The 17,648-nt window shown below is 43.1% G+C and overlaps 1 protein-coding gene across 3 annotated transcripts in view; it reads left to right on the forward strand.

Moving 5' to 3' along the window:
* LOC121289542 (G protein-coupled receptor kinase 5-like) overlaps window positions 1-17,648 on the forward strand; it is a 272,949-nt gene that overhangs the window by 79,461 nt on the left and 175,840 nt on the right. Inside the window, exons 2-3 of one of the 3 annotated variants that reach the window (XM_041209049.1) lie at window positions 3,166-3,261; window positions 6,173-6,383. Coding sequence is in view for 1 of the 3 variants with exons in the window: in XM_041209047.1 (XP_041064981.1) it covers window positions 3,166-3,261 (96 nt within the window). In the remaining 2 variants the exon portion in view is untranslated. Of the gene's footprint in view, window positions 1-3,165; window positions 3,262-6,149; window positions 6,384-17,648 lie in introns of all 3 variants that reach the window. The other 2 variants (XM_041209050.1, XM_041209047.1) reach the window with 2 other exon arrangements.

Genomic DNA, 17,648 nt, shown 5'->3' on the forward strand with positions numbered 1-17,648 from the left:
CCTCAAAAGCACCTTTGGATGGATAATAAATGCTGGAAGGGCTTGCTACATCCACACTCCTTGGTGGACTACTATCATCTCTGAACATCTGGATAAAGAACCAGCCTTCCACTGCCAGACAAGCATGGCCACACCCTTCACATACCTTCACTGAGAAATGGACTTCTGGCTGCAGACTCCAGAGCCATTGGTAAGAACCAGTTGCTTTCCATTAACCTGGTAATTGAAGCTATTAATGTACAATGACATAACAACACAACCATTGAAGACAGTACATGTATTTACAAGATACATGAAACCTAACACCTAACATTATGATATTAAATAACACCACATTGAATCCATTAGTGATTGAGTTACCTCGGCGTCCTTTGCTCTGAACCAGGAGCATTGAAGCCAATTGTAGCACCTCTATTGGGTCAATTACTATCAATGCACTCTGAAGACCTGTCACTAGACTTGGAACCTTCCCCATCTGTTCACTGGAGAAACTGAGAGCCATCTGGGCAGATAAGCTCTTCATCCTGACAAGGGAATTTTCAACATGATAGTTCAAGAACTGTTGGGAGTGACTGCCTACTGATAGAAAAAGTTTGCATTTGATTCTGTTCTGATCTCAAGGGAGACCATCAACTTTATTTGAACGCTGTTTTAAACCTGAAAATCTGAACAGACCAGTTCCCGTTCTGTTTTAATTCCACCCAAGAGCTCTGCTGTACACTACAGGGTTTTGAGGATTCTTTCACTTCTCCTGGGACCAACCAAGGTGTGCCACAGCTCTCAGGAATTTGCTTTGATTCTCCTTGGTGTTTCTGCTATTCTCTTGAGATTTTCTCCCATATATCTTGTTTAAGGATTCAGTTCCCAAAATACATGAATCATGACATTAGACATTTTCACAGCAATACATGTTTGATAATGGGGAAGCTGATACCAGGGTAGATTTTGTTCTATTTCCACGGATATATTTTGCTGTGATACATGAAACTAGAATTGGATTTTACAGGACACTATGGTCCTGATCCCACAGCCAAAAAGTCAGTGAGCAGTCTGTCCAGAGGAAGAATGGCTGCCCTGCTGTCATTTAACGGTCAATTAATTGTTAACAGGTTGGAGGAGAGATTTCTGTACCTAGTGACATGAAGTCTTCCCTCAGAGTGCTGCCAGCCAATTGGATGGCTGGCAACTCTCTAGTCCAAGCAGCACCAGGTGGGTATAGTGGCCACTGCTGGAGCCAGACACTAAGGCAGTGGGGTGGGGGGGGATTTTTCTGGGATCAGGCTGGCAGGCCCCAGCGAGGGGGTGGGAATGGGGACCAGATTTGAGAGGCCAGTTGGTGGTGTGGTGGTGGTGGTGGTGGTGGGGGGGGGGGGGGGGGGTGGGGGGAGGGGGGTGGGTGGGGGGTTGAGAAGAAGGGGGTGGGGAGGGGAAGTATGATTTTGGGGGAATTACCTCTGATGGGTACAGGGAACCCGCAAAGGAGTTTCCCCCCATCCCCGATCTTACTTGACACCAGCCTCTGTAGCTAAAGCTGGTGTAGGCTTCCCCCTGCTGTGGGGAAAAAAGGGACAAGGATGAGATGATGTCCTTAAGTGGCCATTATTTGGTCACTTAAAGGACCTCAGTGGGCTTGAGAGCTGAGGGCTTGGGAAGGCCATACGTTGGATTTTATGAGCCCCGCCCTGGATTTCAAACCTGCCAGCGGGGAGCATTAATTCTAACTCTTAAGTATTTATATCATTTTTGTAAAATGGCTGAAGAGTTTTCATGAAACCACATGTAATCAATGACACTAGGCCTGGGAATAATGCTTCCTTTCCCCTGTCCCTTTCCCTCTGCCACACTAATAAATGGTGTTATATTCTTTCATGTATCAGCAAATTGTGATATTGACGAAAGCTAACTTGATTCCATTTAATATTGCCAATAACATGGTGCTGATCGCTTTAAAAAAAGTTTAATTTGCAATGCAATGGACCGTTTTTTCCAAGGTATTAATTATCTTATTATTGAGGAAGATGGTGGCATAGTGATAATGTCACTCGGCTAGTAATCCAGATGCCCAGGCAAATCCACTGCAGGGTATGAGTTCAAATCTCAGCACAGCAGTTGGTTGAATTTAAATTCAATTAATAAGTCTGGAATTGGAAGCCAGTCTCAGTAACAGTGGCCACAAAACTATCATCAATTGTTATAAAAACCCATCTGGCTTGCTAATGTCCTTTAGGGAAGGAAATCTGCTGCCCTTACTTGATCTGGCTTATGTGTAGCTCTGGACGCACAACAATCTGGCTGATTCTTAACTGTCCTCTGAAATGGCCTAGCAAGCCCACTCAGTTCAAGAGCAATTAGGGATGGGCAACAATTGCTGGCCTTGACAGCGATGCCCACACCCCATGAAAGAAATTTTAAAAATGTTATGGCTTTTAATGAAGAGGTCTCAGTATTGAGCGCTCTCACCAAGAGACTGTGTGGTTCTAAAAACTACATAGCGCTTAACATGACCACCGAAAGTCTAGAAGCACTTTACAGCCAATGAAGTACATTTGAAGTGTTGTTATCTAGGAAGCGTGACAACCAATCCACACATAGCAAACTTCCGCAAACAATAATGTGCTAAAGACTAGATATTTTTTATTCTGTGGTGTTCATTGAGGGATCAGGACACAGGCCAGGACACGGGGGATAATTCTTCTGCTCTTCCTCAAACTAGTGCCACTGCCATGGAATCGTTTACTTCCAGCCAAGCAGGCAGATGGGGCCTCGGTTTAATATCTAACTGAAATATGATCCCTCAAGAGCGCAGCACTCCTTCAGTACTGCATTGGAGCGTCAGCCTTGAATTTTGCTCTCAAACCCTTGGAGTTCAGTATGATATCACAGTTAATATTTTGAGATACAGCAATTAGGGAGAGTTTAGTACTCCAATGCGGGAGTGATAGAACTTGAAATTATGTCTCCTGATCTCAATTTAGCCAGGAATGAAACAAAAAAGTGACAGCCAAGTCACTGCCTGCAAGCAGCTGTTTAAAATTGGTGTTGATACACAGAGGTCAAAAAGGATAAGGCACAATGGAAAGGAGGTCATAATTTTTGCAAGTAACTTTTTCAAAATGACTGTAAACTGTTTTTGGTTTGTGTCTCAAACTCTTTCTGTTTGTGTAGGTGGTGGAGGAAAGCGCAAGGGTAAAAGTAAAAAGTGGAAGGAAATATTGAGGTTTCCTCACGTGATCCAATGTGAAGAGCAAAGGAAATCTATAGGTGAGTAATGCATCATACATTTGCCTTATTTGTGCAAAAGCTACAGTTAAGATCATTTATTATGCTTGAATGGTCTTGGTGAAAACACAAGCTAGCAAGAAACCTTTCCTCTCCAGACAAGCGAAGAACAGGACAAGTTTCACATTGTGGAATAAGAGATTGAAATTTTAGACTGTAACTCAGTATTATTTAATTTAAATGTTCTCCCCTTGGGTTTAGACATTTCATTTTGCCCCACCAGAAACAAGTTTTTGCATTCTTAGACTGCTGTTGGCAGATTAATAACATGAAAATGCAATTAAGTGGATCTATTTACCCATGCTGTGGAGTTTTCTTGCGATAAGCAGAAAAAAAGGGCCATGTTTATGTACTGTGAATTTATGCAAAACAGCTCACTTATTTGCATATGAGAAGCAATGCCAGTCCCTACATTGTGTGAAAAAGCTTCAACGGTACAAATTGTTAAAATTGACTTGGGATAAATAGAAATCACAGGACCTGGAAGGCTATATTGTAATTTTAAAGACAAATGATCAATTCAGTTTAATATTTAAGGAATCAGAGCTTCTGTTTTATTTTGAAAACTGGAGATTTTGTTTTCGTCCCTAGATCTGTCATTTATACTATTTATATTATTTGTATAATATTATTATAATATTTTATCTGTCATTTATATTGGAGATTGGCTATTATATTCTAATGGCTGCTAATCATATACTGGAGGGTACCAAAGTCATTGACTTACATTGACAGAATAAGTCAAAAGTCCATTTTTGTTATATATTATTTGTGGATTTTTTTCTGGAGATTGAATTTGACAACTCTGTTCATTATGCTGTAAAAATTGTAAATATGGGACTTTTTATTATTTTAGTTATTATTTATACAGATTTTTTTCCAGCTTTTTATCCCAGACCTTTTATAAAACTGAGAATACACAGTGAAACGTTATTACGCACATATGAATTAGGAGCTGGAGTAGCTCATTTGGCCCCTTGAGGCCTGCTCCGTCATCCAATAAGGTCATGGCTGATCTGATTGAAACCTTAACTCCACATTGCCACCTACCCTGATAACCTTTCACCCCTGCCTTGCTTATCAAGAATCTACCTAGTTCTGCCTTTAAAAATATTAAAGACTCTCTTCCTCAAAAGGCGATGGAAGCAGAGTTCCAAAGACTCTCTACCACCTGAGAGAAAAAATTTCTCCTCATCTCTATCTTAAATGGGTGACCCCTCATTTTTAAACAGGTTCTCCCACAAGAGGAAACCTCCTTTCCACATCCACCCTGTCAAGTCCCCTCAGGATCTCACATGTTTCAATCAGGTCACCTTTTACTCTTCTAAACTCCAACAGATACAAGCCTAGCCTGCTAACCTTTCCTCATAAGGCAACCTGCCCATTCCAGGTATTAGTCTATTAAACCTTCTCTGAACTGCTTCCAACACATTTGCATCCCTAAATAAGGAGACCAATACTTTACACACTACTCCAGATGTGATGTCACTAGTGCCCTGTATAACTGAAGCATAATCCCTCACAATAAATGATAATATTGTTAACTTTCATAGTTACTTGCTGTACCCGCCTATTAAGCTTTTGCAATTCTTGCACTAGGACACCCAGATCCCTCTGCATCTCGGAGCTCTGCACTCTGTCACCATTTAGATAATACACTTTTTTATTCTTCCTGTCAAAACGCCTTCTGGAAATCTCAGTACATCCACCAGTTCCCCTTTATCCACAGCACATGTTACTTTTTCAAGCAACTCCAATAAATTGGTTGAACATGATTTCCCTCTTTCAAAACGATGTTGACTCTGCCTGATTACCTTGAATTTATTTAAGTTCCCTGCTATAACATCTTTAATAATAGCTTCTAACATTTTCCCTATGACAGGTGTTAAGCTAACTGGCCTGTAATTTCCTTCTTTCTATCTCCTTCCTTTTTGAATAAAGGAGTTACATTCACTATTTTCCAATCTAATGGAACCTTCCCTGAATCTAGGGAATTTTGGAAAATGAAAATCCATGCATCAATATCCCACTTCTTTTAAGACTCTAGGATGAAGTCCATCAGGACCCATGGACTTGTCAGCACCCAGTTCCAACAATTTGCTCAATACCAGTTCCCTGGTGATTGTAATTTCCTTGAGTTTCTCCCTCCCTTCCATTTCCTGATTTACTGCTATTTCTGGGATGTTACTTGTATCCTCTTTAGTGAAGTAAAATACCTGATTAATTCATCTGCCATCTCTTTATTTTCCATTATTAATTCCTCAGACCCACTTTCTATAGTGAGTCTATTATATAGACATTTGGGAGTTGGGATTCTGCTAATTGGTAGGACTGGAGGTGGGTAGTGGGATTTAGTTGCACTTGGGGAGCAGTCTTATGCATTTGGAGATATTTTGAGTGATCCTGGGATTTGGCAGAACCAGGCTTTGGGTGTCCTGCAGTTTCACACGATTAAGGTAGGGCTGTTGAGATTTCAGCAGCATGAACCAATCCTTTTGAACCTGCAGTTTGGCAAAACTGTGGAGGACAAACCTGAGGTTTAGCATAACTGGGAATGAAATGTGGGATTTAGTTCATTGGCATATCCCAGGTGTTTGTCAGCAATGAGGTGGGAATAATGGGGAATGTGCCTGATAGCACTGGACATGACAGATTCCATTGTTGGCAGCAGTGGCTTGTGGCATTCTACCCCATTTACAGTGAATTTATTTTGGCCTCTTTCTGTAAACCTCTCTTTTATTTCCTTTCTCTCCTGTACATTACCCTTTTTCTCTTTTTCTCATTGTGTTCATCTCTCTTTCTCTCTGCATGTCTCTCTTGATGTCTCTCACGCTGTATGTCAATGCCATTCCTTTCATGGAAAACTGGAGCCATATGAGACTCTGACCCTCAGAAAAAGATCTTATTTTCTCCCTGAAACAAGGATTGGAGGGAAGAATCTTTGCTGGAGGAGAAGAGTTGCACCTGGCAGGGAACATAGTGGGCCAGAGCTGTGACGTGTCTCAATACCAGGAATAGAGTTTTCATGGTGCTGTTCCATTGAAAATGAGCCCAATTGTCTCAAATGGTAATGGCATAGCCAAGAGCTGCAGGGAAACATCCAGGTGAGAGTGTAACGGGGGCTGAGGATGTGCGTTAGCATTTATTTTATCTTCTATTGTTAGAATTATTGTTATTAGCTAACTCTAATTTATATGGCAGTTAAGATGCATTTTACAGATTCATTCCCCTGATCTGTAATTGGCTGCCAAAGCTTTTACAGAAAATGCTTTGCAGATGCATTTTTATATTGAATCATTGACAATGTTAGGCTGTTGGGCGCCTAGTCGGCGAAGGTCAAAAAGAACAGCAGAAAGTTAAATTGACTGTGTGGGGTATTGAAAGAAGCAGCCATTGAACTTGAGTTATGTTTTGAAATACATTTGTTTGGTGCTTTCCCTGAGCAATTCGGCTCTGGGACTGGACTTACATCTCCCATGTTTAAAGGTCTTTTTCCACTCTCCCACCTTTGTGTTTATCCCTCAGCAAAAGCATAATTCATTTTAAGTGAACTTTTTGGACTTTTTTTGATGTGTGACTGAGAACAGAATATATGCAAATGTATTTTTAGTACTTTTCAGCATATATTTTCTGCGTAAAATGAAAACTTCAACTTTAAGAAAAGTCAGGATTTATTTAAAATGTCATTTAAAAATAGCTTGTTTTTTTAAGTATTGCATTTACTGCTCTCAGTACATTAAAGTGATTGTTTTCTTGTGCCACTGCATTGCTTCAATATATGCTGTAATGCCTACATCTGTGCTTTATAAAAGTCAACACGAAGATAATATGCAAAATGGATGCTTTAAAGGTGGAGCCCATGGCTTCTAGTTTAACAAATAGAAAATTTTAATATCTTTCTTGGTGTTACACTGCCAGTTCAGAAATGTGAGCAGAAATGTTCCAGAAATTCTCAGGACATGCAGTGTTTATTATTGCTAATTATAGTTTAATTCATCTGAAAAAATGTACTTGTCTAGAATCATTTTATTTGTGTTGACTAGACTGCTAGTTGGTAGGTTGCTCATTCAGTTGCACTTCAGTCATTATCACTAGGCTACAAGGTTAAAGTTAATTGTAGGCTGTTGGAGTGTCGTGCAAAACTTATTTTACAGAGTGCTAACTGCCATGTACTGTTTTGCTAATTTGCTTGGTAACATCACTTATTGTTTGAACTGTCTGCAGACCTTGGGTCTGCTCTCTGTATTTATATTTTATAAATATTTTTTGTAAATCAAAGTAGTGTTTGCCTGGGAATAAAAGATGGACAACCGATAGTCTATAAAAGTTTATGTATGAAGAAAGGCCTAAATACATATGGACATAACCTCAATATTGGGTATTTTGGAAGCAGCATTTTGCAGCTTCATTGCTGGAACAAAGACTCCTCGGGCTGAATTTTCACTTTGAGGGATACAGGAGCCGAAACTGTTTCCTCAACCCAAACCCACCCCAAGAGGGAAACGGTCACTGACCTGGGATTTTCATGGACGTGCTGCAACCACGCCTCCCCCCTCATTAATTGATTGTATTACGGCAGCTTCACTGTCAAATTAAGGGAAGCAAGGCTTTTGTTGCTGGAGGACCAATCAGAGGCCTTTCAACTTAAATGAAGAAGCAAGCTACAGTAAAAGGTAAGTAACCAAGAGGCTGTTTCAACATAAAGATGTACTTTCACTTTGAAAATTGTAATTGAAACAGAAATAGCAGCCAAGTCACCACTGTTGGTGTGGTGCAGGGGTGGGGGTGGCAGGGGTATCCCTTTGTAGAGTAGACCTTTGCATGCATCCATACACATGCAGGCAGAAAGGGCCTTAGGCCTGTTTGGAGCTCTGGCACACCAGAGCCTTCCTTTAGGCAGTTAGATTGCTCTTTCTGCCCCCCACCTCCACCATTGCATCAGAAAACTGAAGGTGGACTGGAACATCCCAACCAGCTTCCTCTCAGTGCCCTTATAAGGCTAGTTAATGAGCCTACTTGACTGCCAGCCTTGAGAGGATGGGTAGCCCGGCCAAGCCCTGAGCCCTGCCTCAGCAAAATGGCTGGCACGAGGAATGGGGCTGGGAAACTGGCACAACAGCTCCACCAGTTTTCTTGGGCCCTGTCTACCTGGGTTGTGACCTTGGCTTGCCCCAAAGTTCTGTCCCTGGCCTCAACAAGTAAGCTGGAATGCAGAATTGATTATATGATCAATGTTCTTCTTTGGAATAGTTCCATGGAATAGTTTACATCCATGTAGAAGGCCAGCTAGGCTCTTGGTTTAATAACTCAATCAAAAGATGGCACTTCTGACAGTGCAGTGCTTCCTTGTACTAAAGTATCAGCCCAGATTATTTGCAGCAATGCCTGAAGCAGGACTTGAGTCCGCAACACAAGAGTGTGACAACTGAACCAAGGTTGACAACCAAAAGTCTTTAAGATATTGAAAGAGTTATGATGATACATTGTTTCCTTTGGTCAGTGAGAGGGCACAAATGTAAGATGATGAAATTAAAACAGAGATTAGAATGAGCTTTGAACTGTTGCCAGCTTACATGGCAACAGCTTAGTTTTTCCATAATAGTTTATTAGGTTGGCTGACCCTTTATCCTGTCTGATTAATTGAGTTGTGCTGTACCTTATGAAAATTACAGCCCAGTCATAGGTTTAGGTCTACATTGAGTTGCAACTCTCAACATGCATGCTCCAAGGTTAATTATTGTTTTTTTTTCTCTTCCCTAATGATTTTTCCTAAGGTAAATTGCTCTGGCAAGTAGTTTTATCTGTTAAGTTAGTTGCTAGACAGGCCAGCATGCCTGGTAGGGTTTGTAAGAAAAGCTCTGACGTAAAACAAATTTTGACTTTCAAACTTAGGCTTAGAGTTAGACCACAAATCCCAAAGAATTTGCAGAGATTACTACAGAAGAAAGAGAAGAATAATGTTTGTCAGGTAATTTTCAGATGTTCAATATAAGTTAAAGTATTTTGGAATAATTCTTTCTAAGGTAGAATTGAGTTGTTCTACATGAATGCTAACCCTTTCTCATATTTAGGTACACACATGGGGAATGCTGTTTCAACACCAATAAATCTATGTTGGTTCAATTAAGTGATGAATGCCATTTGTAATGAATAATTTATTTTCTACACAAAGTCTTACATATCGCATACACTTCCTGTCCATAAACCTTACTTCCTGGTGACACAATTTTTGAGTAACATTTTTATGTCAACAACTAAATGGAAAATTATTGAATGGTTACGTATTATTAATGGGAAAGCTGTGCAAAGTATGTTAAAGCTTCTATAATGGGAAAAGACTATCTGCCTGTCATGATATAGTTGTAGGCCTCACATGAGTGTTGGAAGCAATGCATGATATAATAATATTACAGTTGTGCAAAGTGAGTAACCAGGTAACACTTGTAACTCAAATTTCTCTTGAAATAAGTAACATGTTTGGCTACAGAGTAGGAGTAATTTGAAACATGTTATGTGGTAGGTGTAGCATGCTTGGAAGTAACAGCTAATTTTGAGCCTATGGCTTCCAAAACCTTCAACCACTGGGGTTTTCCTTGCATCATGCCTAGGTCCAATGTAAACTAATTCATAGAGCTTGATTGTTATTATAAGTTAACAACTCTCCTATCATTGTATCATCCAACTGCTGGATGATAGAATGCCTAGAATGCTAACTAACTGGACCTTTGTCTCTTTTCATCCAGCTAGTCTCATGTACTCACCTGGGTAAAATTTTACCTCAAATTTCTCTTCTGCCCGTTTTTGTTGGGCATCCTGCCAGCTTCAGAAATTCTCTAACTGACCTTGTGAGTGAAGTTCTGTGTTAATTTAATCTTACATATAAATTACATATTTTATTTGAATTTTAATAATCTATATGTAATTATTTTGCAGTGTGCAGGTCTGATTTTTTGTGGTCTCTTCCCCTGCCCTCTTCTATCCCACCCCATGACTTATTCTCACCCACTGCTCTCACCCTCTGCCCATTTTTCTCCTATGCCCACTGAGGGTTAAAAAGAATTTTTTCAGCTCTATGTAGGCCAGGATTGATCCACATTTCAGCTCAGCCACTGCAGCAGTTTGACTGTCTTTTCTGGCACCAACACAGCAGCGTATCCAACTTCCTGTTTCTGGAAGCAGCATGGAGCCACAATCCCTGAATAACTTTGCCATCACCCCCTCTTCTCCTGGGAATAATCACTGAGACACCTGCTTTGAAGATATTGCTACTGCCTGTTCTACCTCCAACCCCCATTCACCTTACAAATTGTCCCCTCGCCCCCAACTTCCCAGCCACAGCACCTAGATGAGGGCAATGAGTAGCAGCAGCTAACATCAAGTAAGGCTGAATCATGAAGAGGACCAGAAGCTGGTAATTGGCAATTCTAATAGAGGCAGGGAGTAGTGATTGTGACGATTAGGCCACAGAGGGATGGGCTGTCATGATGGGGCGTAATGGTAAGGATTTAAAGAAGCAATAAGTGAGAATGGGCTGTGGAGAGACATATTAACAAGAAAGGGGGCAGTACAAAACCAATGGAAGGAACTTGCAAGACTACAGGAATGAATAATGAACTGACGTTGGAGCTAGCAGGTTGGAAAGGTGCCCAGATGCCCACAAGCAGGAGATCAAGGGAATGAAAATCTGAGGGCATCTGTAAGTGAGCAAAAATGCTTGGGAATGAAAAAAAAAATCAGTTGAGATTAATTACCTGAAAACCAGGTGAAAAAGATGACAGTAGAGCTGAAATATTTCCTGTAAAGCCATCCAGTGGCCACAATGTGGAATTGCATCGTGACACCAATGTAGGAAAATTGAATGGGAAATCTCTATAAAAAAAATTACAATGGCAAGAGTTGATGCAGAAGTATGGCTTAAAAAGTGACAAGACAACAGGAACTTTCATCATTCCTTGTTGCTGTTAATCATAATCAAAATATATTTATTCCAATCTATCCAAACATTTCTAATTTCTCTCTGGGTCATGATTGTGACGATTAGGCCACTGGGTCCAAAGGCGACCCAGCGGCCGGTTTAAAAACAGCGCAGGCAACCTCTGGAACACTGCCATGGAAGAATGCCTCTTCTGCGTTGTCAATATTCAAGTTATGGAGTGGCATGCTGTTGGACATGGCAGGCAGGAGGGCAGATCAGGTGGGCACTCATCCCCCCCCACTTTTCGGATGAGTGCCTCGCAGTCCTCCTGGAAGAGGTGGCTGCCAGGAGGGACATCCTTGCCTCCAGAGATGGGAGGAAGAGGCCACTGCACCTCACAAAGAGGGCATGTGAGGAGGTTGCAGTGCTGGTTAGCCACCATGACGTGGTATGGCGGACATGGGTGCAGTGCCGGAAGAGGCTTAATAACCTGATGCATATCAGGAAGTGAGAGTACTGTGTTGGTATAGGTCAGTGTGCAGAAGTGTTAAGGTGTGACTGTCCCCCCCATGGACCTCGGGGACATTAGAATCTGAGTGCCAACAGTCAGTGACGCTGGAGCTGGTCAGGGGGGTGAGCCCTGGCCGCTTGGACTGAATGCTTCGCAGCTCGAGGCTCATGACTTGGATATGCCCTGTGAGGTTTTCCTCATTTGGGATTGTCCAGGCTGCAATGGTGCTGCAGGTACAGAGTGGACTTATCAATGCTACTCTGTCCTTTCAGGAAAAGACACTCCATAACCAATTGGAGAGGCCATAGACAAGCAGAGGCCTGCCCAACCTGCTGCCACTCATCCAATTCGAGCAGGACGCCCTTGAGCTGGAGCTGGCACACTCCACGCGCAACTGGGCGTGGAGAGGTAGGGATGTCAGACGAAGGTAAGTGCGCAGTGCATGGAAGTGAGAGTTTCAGATTGTGCAACCATTCTAGTGTAGTCTCGTCATTAATGGGAGCCTCAAACCTGAAGTCCCCATTGATCATTGAAAAATGATGGCACCGTGATGCAGATCTCCATTGTCTCACAGGGTGCCTGGCATGCACACTGACAGAGGCACGAGCGCAGATGCCAACACTTTGGTGGGCATTAGATTGGTGCACATTGGTGAGGGCACTTCACACTCACCACACCCGCTTGAGGTGCAGTTGGAGGCAGAGAGTGCCCAAGGCGCCGTCATTTGGAGGACTGCTGGGGACCAGGGCGATGCTCAGTCGAACGCAGATGATGAGCCTCTGGAGTCGTCCATTAGGCGGCAGATGCTGGATGCCTGGGGGATGTATGGGAGGATCTGGCAGAGATCCATGAGGGTCTGCGTGCCATGGTCTCTGGCGTGGAGGAGTCTGTGCAGGGTATGAGCACTGCGTTGACCCTCATGGCCGAGCGCACCGCCTCATCCATTGAGAGAGTGACGACTCTCATGGAGAGGCAGTTCCAGGGGTTCTTTGGGATTGTTCAAGGGATTGTTCAGGCCTCTATTCTTCCTCGAACAGAGGCAGGAACAATCCCCATCCACCACCATTCCTCCGTCTGGCTGAACTTGTTCTTACACTGCACAATTTCTCCTTTAACTCCTCTCACTTCCTCCAAATAAAAGGTGTGGCTATGGGTACCCGCATGGGCCCCAGCTATGCCTGTCTCTTTATGGGGTATGTGGAACAGCACTGATGGGCCTACTCCGGCCCCTTCCCACAACTCTTTCTCCGGTACATCAATGATTACTTCGGTGCTGCTTCATGCTCTCATCGGGACTTGGAAAAATTTATTAATTTTGCTTCCAATCTCCACCCCTCCATCATTTTCACGTGGTCCATCTCTGACACTTCCCTTCCCTTCCTTGACCTCTCTGTCTCAATCTCTGGTTATAGACTGTCCACCAATATCCATTACAAGCCTACCGACTCCCACAGCTACCTCGACTACAGCTCCTCACACCCCGCTTCCTGTAAGGACTCCATCCCATTCTCTCAGTTCCTTTGCCTCCGTCGCATCTGTTCTGATGATGCTACCTTCAAAAACAGTTCCTCTGACATGTCCTCCTTCTTCCTTAACCGAGGTTTTTCACCCACAGTCTTTGACAGGGCCCTCAACCGTGTCCGGCCCATCTCCCGCGCATCTGCCCACACACCACCTTCTCTCTTCCAGAACCATGATAGGGTCCCCCTTGTCCTCACTTATCACCCCACCAGCCTCCGCATTCAAAGGATCATCCTCCGCCATTTCCGCCAACTCCAGCATGATGCCACCACCAAACACATCTTCCCTTCACCTCAACAACTGTTGAAGGGTCATGAGGACTCGAAACATCAACTCTTTTCTTCTCCGCCGATGCTGCCAGACCTGCTGAGTTTTTCCAGGTAATTCTGTTTTTGTTTTGGGTTTCCAGCATCCGCAGTTTTTTGTTTTTATTTCCCTTCACCTCCCCTGGTGGCATTCCGTAGGGATCTTTCCCTCCGTGACACCCTGGTTCACTCCTCCATCACCACCTACACCTCAACCCCCTCCCACGGCACCACCCCATGCAACCGCAGAATATGCAACACCTGCCTTTTCACTTCCCCTCTCCTCGCTGTCCAAGGGCCCAAACACTCATTTCAAGTGAAGCAGCATTTCACTTGCACTTCCGTTAACTTAGTCTACTGCATTCGTTGCTCCCAGTGCGGTTTCCTCTACATTGGAGAGACCAAACGCAGACTGGGTGACTGCTTTGCAGAACACCTTCAGTCTGTCCGCAAGCATGACCCAGACCTCCCTGTCACTTGCCATTTCAACACTCCACCCTGCTCTCATGCCTACATGTCCATCCTTGGCTTGCTGCATTGTTCCAGTAAAACTCAACGCAAACTGGAGGAACAGCACCTCATCTTCTGACTAGGCACTTTACAGCCTTCCGGACTGAATATTGAGTTCAACAACTTAGATCATGAACTCTCTCCTCCATCCCCACCCCCTTTCTGATTTTCCCCCTCCTTTTTGTTTTTTCCAGTAATTTATATAGATTTTTCTTTTCCCACCTATTTCCATTATTTTTAAATGTATTTCCATCCATTGTTTTAGCTTTTAGCTTTTTTCGATTCCTTCACCCCACCCCACCCCCACTAGGGCTATCTGTACCTTGCTTGTCCTGCTTTCTACCCTTAATTAGCACATTCCTTAGATAGTATCACCACCTTCAACACCTCTTTGTCCTTTTGTCTGTGACACCTTTTGGTTATCTCCACCTATCACTGGCCCTCTACCTAGCTCTTCTTGTCTCCCCCCCACCGCCCCCCCAAACCAGCTTATATTTCACCCCTTCTCTATTTTTAATTAGTTCTGTTGAAGAGTCATTCGGACTCGAAACGTCAGTTGTGCTCCTCTCCACCAATGCTGCCAGACCTGCTGAGTTTTTCCACGTATTTTGTTTTTGTTTTTGTTTCGGATTTCCAGCATCCGCAGTTCTTTGCTTTTATCCAGGGGTTCCTGGGTTGCGCTCGGACCTGCAAGCCCCCACACAGGCAATGGCCTCAGGTGGTCAGTGCCAGTGTGGGAGATGGATGAGGCACCCAGTATCCCAGCTAGGTGCTTGTCCATCAGTGCTGAGCAGGGAGGTCCAGAGTGACCTCATGTTGGTGCACGAGCTGCTTGTCATCTCTTCTCAGGGCGCTCTGGATGATGGCAGCAGCTCCTCCACCTCTGCCAGTGACCGTTGCATCTGATGAGGTTGCGATGACTGAGTAGATGCCAGCCGTGGCACTGGCTGCTCCATCCCAGGCTCCTCTGGCCTGAGGACGACCGCCAAGGCCAACAGGACAGCAGAGTCAGCAGGCTGTCTCCAATGCCGGTGCCAGCGAGGTGGTGGGGGAGGCAGCAGAACGTAGCACTTGGAAACGTAAGTTAAAGGCACCATGAGCACGAGACACAGTTCAGCCTAAGTGTGAATGTAGGCAGTTTAAATGTTTTAAGCACTGATTTTTAGGATCATTCAATCCTTCTAGTTGTGTTATGTCTCTCTGTCACAGATGCAAAGTAAAAGTTATACTACAGCCCCATCTCACTGAGAAAATGCTGGTTCCACTAGCCTCCAACTTATTAATTCACCTGCCAAATCAAAGGAATCTGATCTGCAACCTGACTTGTAATTGACTCCAGCATTTACAGAGCCTGACAGCAACATTACACACCGGCATAATAATATATGCTTGGTGAGGTTTGCAAAGTAGATAGCTGGGGTTTTCTGGCTCCGCCATGGTGGGACCTGCCATGGAAAATCCTGACCTGTATCTCTTACCAGCAGGCCAGGAACACCAGTGAAACCTCATTCTACTGAACCGCAGTCACTTCATGGAACAGCATGGAAAGCCTTTTCGGTTCCACTTGTAAAATAGTTTTTTATGCCGCAGATTGCTGCGAAGCATTGGAATAGCAGGATTGGAGTTGCAGTGATACGGATTTCATTTTGTTGTACATCTGAGGAATACCAACATTTTTGCAGATTACAGGCCATTAATTACAAATTGTGTTATGGTTCAGTATAATTTGATGGTCTTAGATAGCAAGGTAATTAGTGGGTAGATTTAACAAAGTTGTGAAGCATATAACATCCATTCAGCAGATTTACCATAAATAAACAATCACATGCAATGTTTGGGAAATGCTAACCATTTTATAAGGATTAATATTTCTGGTAAAACAGTAATTATCAACCATTATGTTAAAGACCCCTTGTGTATCATAAAAAGATGAATGAAGTAGCTTAACTTAATATAGTTCACATTTTGGGATATATATGATTGGATTTAGTACAGTAGCTCAGTCACTATTTCTCAGATCATGAGGAAGTAAGGAGTAAGAACACAAGAAATAGGAACAAGAGTAAAGCATTCGGTCCCTCGAGCCTGCTCCACCATTCAATAAGATCATGGCTGATCATCTTGTGTGTTGATTTCCACATTCCCATCTAAACCTGATAACCTTAGTTTCTCGTTAGGCATGGGAATCAATCTGTCTCTGCCTTAAAAATATTCAATGACCCCGCCTCCATCACCTTCAGAGGCAGAGAGTTCTAAAGTCTCACAACCCTCTGAGAGAAAATATTTCTCCTCATCTCAGTGCTAAAAGGGCAACCCCTAATTTTAAAACAGTGCCCCCTCGTTCTGGACTCGCCCACAAGAGGAAACATCCTTTTGAAGTCCACCTTGTCAAGGCCGTTCAGGACCTTGTATACATCAATCAAATCACCCCTCACTCTTCTAAACTCCAGTGGAAACAAGCCCAGTCTGTTCAACCTTTCCTCGTAAGACAACCCACTCAGTCTAGGTATCAATCTAGTAAACCTCCTTTGAACTGTCTCCAATGCATTTACATCCTTCCTTAAATAAGGAGACCAAAATTGCGCACTGTGTTCGAGATGCGGTCTCACCAATGTCCTGTATAACTGGAGCATATCACCCTTACTTTTATAAAAACAAAAATTGCTAGAAAAACTCAGCAGGTATGACAGCATCTGTCCAGAGAAAGACAGAGTTAACATTTCGAGCCATATGACTTCTTCAGAACTAAATAAAAGGAGGAATGTGGTGAAATATATACTGTTTAAGGGGGATGGGACAGGTGAAGCTGGATAGAAGGCTAGTGATAGGTGGAGGCAAAGGAGAGATTGCAAACGATGTCATAAACAAAAGGTCGAAGGGGTGTTGATGGTGGTGATACTGGCTAAAGGAGATGCTAATGGTGACATTACGAGTAGAAAGCAGGACATCCCTTCGACTTTTTGTTTATGACATCATTTGCAATCTCTCCTTTGCCTCCACCTATCCAGCTTCATCTGTCCCATCCACCTTAAACATTATATATTTCACCACATTTCTACTCCTCTTTAGTTCTGAAGAAGAGGCATACGGACTAGAAACGTTAACTCTGTCTTTCTCTCCACAGATGTTGTCAGACTGGCTGAGTTTTTCCAGCAATTTTTGTTTTTGTTTCAGATTTCCAGCATCTGCAGTATTTTACTTTTGTCCTTACTTTTATGTTGATCCCTCTCATAATAAAGGATACTAATCCATTAGCCTTCTTAATTATTTGCTGTAAGTGTAAGACCTGCCTTACTCAAAACTCATTATGTCAGATTTCCACCATCTGCATTATTTTGCTTTTATTGTAGCTTTTAAGTGATTGTCTGAAAGGAGAAAAGCAAGTTAGGGAAGCAGAAAGCTTAACAGAGGGAATTCCAGAGCTTCGGACTTAGGCAGCTGAAGGCATGGCCACCAGTGACGAAGTGGTTAAGGTTGAGGATGCGCGAGATTGGAATTAGAGGAGCGCAGTTATATTGAAAGGCTGTGTAGGAAGGGGCTAAACCATGGAGAGTGTTGAAAACAAAGATGAGAATTTGAAAACCAAGAGCTGTTTAACGGGGAGCCA

Source organism: Carcharodon carcharias, chromosome 17, assembly GCF_017639515.1.
Source record: "Carcharodon carcharias isolate sCarCar2 chromosome 17, sCarCar2.pri, whole genome shotgun sequence".
NCBI lineage: Eukaryota > Metazoa > Chordata > Chondrichthyes > Lamniformes > Lamnidae > Carcharodon > Carcharodon carcharias.